Source organism: Carlito syrichta, unplaced genomic scaffold (genome assembly GCF_000164805.1).
Source record: "Carlito syrichta isolate Samal-C Ts95f unplaced genomic scaffold, Tarsius_syrichta-2.0.1 Scaffold115573, whole genome shotgun sequence".
In the NCBI taxonomy this organism is placed as follows: Eukaryota; Metazoa; Chordata; class Mammalia; order Primates; family Tarsiidae; genus Carlito; species Carlito syrichta.
In genome coordinates this window covers 7,871-14,827 of record NW_007059669.1, presented here as the reverse complement: position 1 = coordinate 14,827, position 6,957 = coordinate 7,871, and the positions used below count along the sequence as shown (strand labels likewise).

Sequence of the window (6,957 nt, the reverse complement as noted above, 5' to 3'; positions counted from 1 at the left end):
AAAAAAAAAAAAAAAAGAAAGTAAAGGATGTGCTGCCTTAAACATTAGAGAACAGCACATGTGATTTTTAAAATACGTCTTGTAGATAACCCAGGTCATTTAAGCTCAACAGAGCAGCCTGTACCAGCAAGGGGTTACTCAAATGTCTCCCATAAAACCTTGAAACAAAATGCGACACTGAGTTATGCATGTAGTCACTGAAATGATTAAAACAATTCTGGGTGAGGGGTAAAAATTGTGGGACATAAATATGGAAAGAAATTTTACTGCCTTGAGGGGGTTCACTGACCATACCAGCCCCTTTCCCTGTAATCCGATTGCAGAAATAAACTCATTTCCCCCCCAGACTCTGCCTCTCATTTCTATTATGAGAGAAAACAGCTGGAGTCACTTGCTGGGAACAAAGCTGGCTCCCATTTGGGGTCAAATGAAACTGCGCAAGAGGCCTAGGTCCCAGCTAGCATGGTTTCCTCTCCAAGGTCAAGGCCCTTTGTCTGCTGGGCCCTCCACAGAAAAGGCAGGCGCCACTGCTGATGAGGATGCCCAGCCTCATAGGGGAGGCGGGATGGGGAGAAGAGGCTCTCTGATCCCACAACCTCCAAAAGATGCCACGTACCCAGGGCTCCATGGGTGGCACTGTCCTGCCTGCATGGGGCGACACAGGCCAAGCAGAGCTCCGACCAAGCAGTTAGGGCACACCTTTCTCCCTAGAACAACAGTCCCCAGCCTTTTTGGCATCAGGGACCAGTTTTGTGGAAGATAATTTTTCCATAGTCTGGGGTCGGGGGGTGCAGGGAGGAGATCATTGGGCATTAGATTCACTCAGCCTAGATCCCTCACATGCACAGTTCACAATAGTTTGCATTTCTGTGAGAATCTAATGCCTCTACTGGTCTGACAGGTACCAGTCTGCTGCCCGGGTGGTTAGGACTCCTTCTGTAAAAGACCACCCAGTAAGGTCTGTCCTGACTGCTAGCACCTGGCCACCTCGCACCCTGGTGGTCAGCCAGGCCCTGCCTCACTTCCGTAGCCTCCCCCCAAGGACTCTCTCCAGCTGGCCCACAGTTCTGACCCACTCCACCTCACCACCTTCTTGGTGGTTTCAGCTTGCAGGGTAATTGGGGGTGCCCCTCCTTGGTTCCCTTTGCTGCCCCTTCACCCCCAAATCCATAGGTTATGGGCAACAGAGGGCTTTCAGCTCCCTGCATAGCACCCCTAGCCAGCCACCCAGGCTAGGGCTCTAGTGGGGCATTAACCTCCTGAGCACATGAAGGATGCTGGCCCACTTACCTGACACTGCTGAATTAAAGATGGGCTTGATGGTCTGGACGCTTGAATTGGAGAGGCTGCCTACGGAGAGTGCACAGTGGTTGGCCCATGACAATAGCAGCTTCCCTGGCAGCTTTGCCCATGACTCTGCCAGTGCTCACCCCTGGCCTCCATGGGGCCCTGGCCCACCTCCAACCTAACAGAGCTGTGTCCTCCCTGTTCTACCCTACACTGTTGAGGCAGTCCCAGACCCAACAAACACCCAAGGGATCAGAAACCACTGGAAGGTTGGATTCTGAGGGGCCATCCAGAAAGCAGGGGACTTAGAATCAAAGTAGTCACAGGTCCTAAATGAGACCATGATCTCTCCTGGTGTCCCATCAGGGTCCCCAGGCACTGCAGGGCTGGAGCTATTAATTTGGGCCACACTTTCCTAGAACAGCTCACCGGAGCTGTTGTGCCCACTAGAAAAGGGTTCACCCGGTACCCCATTCTCTACATGTCTCCCAGGAGGGGACAGCTCTGGACACTGCCTAGACCAGGATGCTCACCATTCAGATGGTCCCCTCATTTGAGAGCTGGCCCCAAATGTAAGGGGGAGTCCAATAACTCAAACCAGGGTCCCTGGGCTGGCTGGTAGCCAGGCAAGGTAAATGGGTCACCACTGGATGAGAAAGTGCCTTGGACAAGTGGCTGAAGGTCCTGAGTCTCTGCTTCTTTACTCCGCAGTCCCCAAGTGTGGAGGCTAAAACAACTCCATCTTGTATGCTAATCTGCCACATTGGCTTCTGATTAACCCCAGTTCTGGAAAGGCCTCTAAGATTTCCAGTTTATCTATTGTTCCTTGTACAAGAGCAAGTTCTTACTGTAAATCCTGCACTTAGGTCAAAACAACCTTGATGTGATCATACTTCAGTTGTCCTACAGAATCACATATCATCCCCTATGGCATATGAGCCCTGGGGCTGCAGGGTAATGGCACAGGGATCCACCATCCTGTCTCACCGCCACCAGAGACACAGACATGGCGCAGGATTGGGGAGACTGGGCAGGCTGTAGAAGCAATCCAAGAGAAAGAACCCAGGAAGGGAGTGAGACCCCAGTGAGAACAGGGGCTGGGCCAGGGTTCCCACCCATTTCAGGAGCTCTGTTTAGATGAGGAAGAGTCTTCTGGGCAGCTCCACCCTCCACCCCCCATCCCCCGCTGCTCTGCCTAATTGGCTATAAAAAGTCACCTAGTCATGGCTAGGGGGCAATGGCATCTATCTGGGTCTCCCAGAACTTCTCCCCACTGGGTTAGCTTGTAGGGGCCAGTGCAGCCAGGTGGGCATGGGTGGTCTGGAGGAGCTGCTCTGGACAGCAGGAACTTCCCATCTGGCACCAAAGGGCCTCAGTCTCACCTTTCTTCTGTGGCTTCTGATTCATTATGAGCTTGTAATGGAGATCTGAAAGCAAGCACATGCTCTCCTAATCACTTTTGCAGCCACGCTCCTTGGAGAGAAGAGGCTTGGCCTGCCCTGGCCACTCCCTCCCTGGTGAACCCAAGTCCTGGTTCATAACCATGGCAGACTGCACCCTGCCTCATGGGTTCCACTTGCTTTCTCTACCAGGCCTTTGCCGTGGGCACCCTAGGCCAAGAATGCCTCTGGCTGTCTCCAGGCAGAACCCTGCCCATCACACTCAGCCTGTCATCCCCCATCTGAGATGTCTATGGGATGACCACTCTGCCAGGCTGGGCCTGAGCTCCAGAGGTACAGAGGTAAGTCAAGATGACCTGCCCCTCCAGGAGCCCCTGGTCATGGATGAGCAAATGAGGTCAGTGTCATGATCAAGTGGTGACTGGACCGAGCTGGCCAGGTGTGACTTGGGCATCAGGGAATAGGGTGAAACTCAACAAAGTGTAGAAAAGAGGGTCTTGACATAACAGATGACCAGTGATGAAATATTTGGCATTTCAGGTAAGGCAGCACCAGAAATGAGGAAGAGAGAAACTGAGGCAGCAGGCTTCTGTGTCTGCACAGAGTAGTTCTAGTTAAAAGGGGGAGAGGGGGATGGGAAGCAATCACATTGCTGAAGGCCTCAAGTTCTGCTCATGTAGGGTCTATGGGAGTGAGGAGCCGCTGAGAGGTGCAGTTAGGAAGCCCCAGCCTGAGAAAAAGGTGGGCCATGTGTGCTCCTGGCCTGGTAAGTTTAATTGAAGAAAATTCACTGAGCTGTGTGTACATCGCACTTTCTCAAATATGTTTTACTACTGTGAAAGTTTTTAAAAAACAAAACAAACTCTAGGCCTGACCCTGCCTAGAGAGGAGAGGGGTAGAGGGAGGGCAGGGGTGGTGGCGTGGGGGGGGTGCCTCTGAAATTCCCCACAGGACAAGGGGACAGGGAGGGCTCCGCCCACTAGTTGGATCCTGGGAGAAGAGCCGGGCAGCGTGGCAGGGCTCGGCGTGGGGCTTGCTGCCCTAAGCCCAGAGTGTGTACGAAGTCAATGAGCTGTGCGTTTCTGTGCTGCAGGCCGTGGGAGGGTTCAGGATACCAGGAGGGTACCCAGCCTCACCCTTGTTCTGTCGCTGCAGGTACTCGATCTCCTCGTGGAGTTTGCTCAGCATCTCCGAGTGCTGCTGCTGCAGGAACTGCAGGCTCTTTTCCAGGTCAAGGACCCGCTTCTTCGCGTCGCTCAGCCCGAGCTGCGGGCTGTGCGGCCCCAGGGATGAACGCTGGCGCGGGGGCGACGTGCCCCGGGAACCCGGGGTCGTCGAGCTGGGGGATCGTGCCCCCGCCGCCACCCCTGCCCCGCTCATGTAGCCGTGGCCACCTCCGCCGCAGCCGCACTCCCACTCGGTGACCTGGCTGCCCTGACCTGGCGTCGCGTTGCCGTGGAAACAGGAGTGACTGAGGGGGCGTGGCAGAGGACAAGGCGAGGCCTGGGAGCGCGAGGGGCGTAACAAAGGCCGAGGAGGGACCTGGGCGCGCGAGGGGCGTGACGGGAAGCCGGGGCCAGACCGGGGCGCACGAGGGACTAGGCGGGAGGCCGGGCGGTGCCCGGGAGCACGATGGGCGGAGTCTGAGGAAGCGAGGGCGTGGCGGATTCTGGGGCGGGGCCTGAGCGCGCGAAGGGCTGGGCGGAGGCTGGGACAGGGCCTGGGCTGCGCTCGGCCCGAGTGCGTCCTGACTCAGAAGGCGTCCTCTGACGTGAATGTCGGAGAACGGTCTGCCTTTGACCGTAGGTCTTAATGTTTAATTTTCTTTGCTTGTTGTGTTTTTGAAAGTTCAGTTTCTGAGTAGGTGATACGGTTACATTTCAAGAATCTCCACTTCCAGTAGTTGCAGAATCATCGTGCGTTATGAAATGTGGATAGAGCCGGGCTCGGTGGCTCAGCCTGTAATCCCGCGCCTTTGGGAGGCTGAGGTGAGTGGATGGCCTGAGCCCGCGGGTTCGAGACCCGCCTGGGCAGTCGAGACCTCGTCTCTACAATAAATCAAAAAAATTAGCTGGGCGTGGTAGCACACCTGTAGTTCCAGCTACTTGGAAGGCTGAGGCGGAAGGATGGCCGGAGCCCAGCAGGTCGAGGCTGCGGTGGCCGGGAGCGGCCACTGCACTCCAGTCTGGGCGACAGAGTGAGACTCCAACTCAAAAAAAAAAAAAAAGAAAGAAATGTGGATAAACATTTATTGTATTTATTTTATTTTATTTTTGAGTTGGAATGTCACTCTGTCGCCCAGGCTGGAGTGCAGTGGCCGCTCCCGGCCACCGCAGCCTCGACCTGCTGGGCTCAGGCGATCCTTCCGCCTCAGTCTTCCAAAGTGTTGGAATTACAGGCGTGCACCACCATGCCTGGCTAATTTTTAAATTTATTGTGAGACGAGGTCTTGCCATGTTGCCCAGGCTGGTCGTGACTCCCTGGACTCAGGCAATTCTCTCTCCTTCGCCTCCCAAAGTACTGGGATTACAGGCATTAGCCACCGCGCCCAGCTCCAAAAATTTTTTTTAATGTGTCTGAAGGTAGGAGAGAAACAAAAAGCAGGAGGAGAGGGAGCTAGTGAAAAAACTGCTGCTTGTTCTGCAGGACTGTCTCTTGTTCTCTGGGCCTTAAACAGGAAGCCACAGGCTTACTGACTCCAGAAGCAAGGAGTTTGGCTCAGCCACTGCAGCTGGGAATCGAACAGGAAATGCCAGAAAGTTTGGAGTCACAGCCGTTAAGGAGCCCAAAGCTATAAACTCTCCTCAAGTCGTTGGCTGGCCCTGAACTGCATGCACAAGTGTGGACAGGGTTCCCGGAGGCCAGGAGAAAGAGAAGTGGAAGGCAGGAAAAGCTGAGATATTCATTTGCTGATTTCTGGGGAAGACAGTGTTTGGTGTGTGAAAGTTAGAGAAGCTCCATCAATGCCTTCGTTTTCCATTTAAACCCCAGAAAGTTCACACACCTTGAGAGTAAAGACTGTGTTCTAGAAACAGAGATGTTCCCCAGGACTAAAGGCAAAATAAAATTATATCCACCCTAGTAAGACTTAAAGCTCAGCCTCCACAAGTTCTTGATGATTTTCCAGTAATTAAGCTACCTCGAGAACAAAACTCACCGTTCTTCAGAGAATGCTAGCAGAATCCAGAGTCCTCATGACATGTCATCCATCCATAATGTCCAATATACAATAATAGATACTAGACACGCAAACAGACAAGTTTGTTTGTTTGTTTTGAGTTGGAGACTCACTCTGTCACCCAGGCTGGAATGCAGTGGCACACTCACAGCCACTGCAGCCTCGACCTGCTGGGCTCAGGAGATTCTTCTGCCTCAGCCTTCCAAATAGATGGAACAACAACCTGGCTGCTCAGGTGTGTGCCACTATGCCCAGCTAAGTTTTTTTATTTATTGTAGAGACAAGGTCTTGCCAAGTTGCCCAGAGTGGTTTTGAACCTATGGGCTTGGGCAATCCTCTCGCCCCTGCATCCCAAAGTGCTAGTATTATAGGCGTGAACCACCAGCCTGGCTAAACAGACACTTATAAAACTTATTAAACTTATTTCCAGTCAGCTGAAACAAATCCACAAATAATTCTAGATCATGGAATTAAAAGAAACATACTTTTATAATAAATATGTTAAAAATATACAGAATAAGATTGCTATAGTGACTGAAACCATGGAGAATTTAAAAATAATTTTAAAATGGAAATTCTACAACTAAAAACATATTTGGACTTCTGGTTTCTTGGTCTGGCATACAAGGAGCTTGGAATCCATTATCCTATCTACACAGGAAAAAAAGCTGATCAAACAGAAAATCAACAGCTCTTCTAAGATCTGTGAGAAAATTGGATGGCCACAGGGCAAATTGCTGCCCCAAGAGTTGGAGAGACAGGTGGAGACAGAGAATTACCACTTTCCAGAGCAGACACTTGTAAGCAGAAGCTTCTGTGGGAAGAAGGCCAGAGACTAACCAACCTAGAGCAAGGAAATACCCAAGTTCAACCCACCATGGGCCTCCCTTCTCCCCACATCTTACTGCTACATCAGTAGGGCTCCTATTTAATAATGGGAAAACAGTGAAAGAACTTATCATCTCAGAATTGATTTAAGAAGAAATCCAATTAGCTGGGTGTGGTGGCACATGCCTGTAGTCCTAGCTACTCAGAAGGCTGAGGTGGGAGGTTCACTTGAGCCCAGGAGTTTGAGGCTGTGGTGAGCTGTGA

The 6,957-nt window shown here is 52.2% G+C and overlaps 1 protein-coding gene across 1 annotated transcript in view; it reads right to left on the bottom strand.

The window, feature by feature from the left end:
* LOC103274917 (coiled-coil domain-containing protein 74A-like) overlaps window positions 1-4,067 on the bottom strand; it is a 7,273-nt gene extending 3,206 nt beyond the window's left edge. Inside the window, exons 1-3 of the mRNA XM_008072332.1 lie at window positions 3,824-4,067; window positions 2,670-2,714; window positions 1,291-1,350 (exon numbers count right to left, since the gene is read on the bottom strand). Of these exons, the coding sequence (XP_008070523.1) occupies window positions 1,291-1,350; window positions 2,670-2,714; window positions 3,824-4,067 (349 nt within the window). The remainder of the gene's footprint in view (window positions 1-1,290; window positions 1,351-2,669; window positions 2,715-3,823) is intronic.
* Window positions 4,068-6,957: the final 2,890 nt, after the last annotated feature.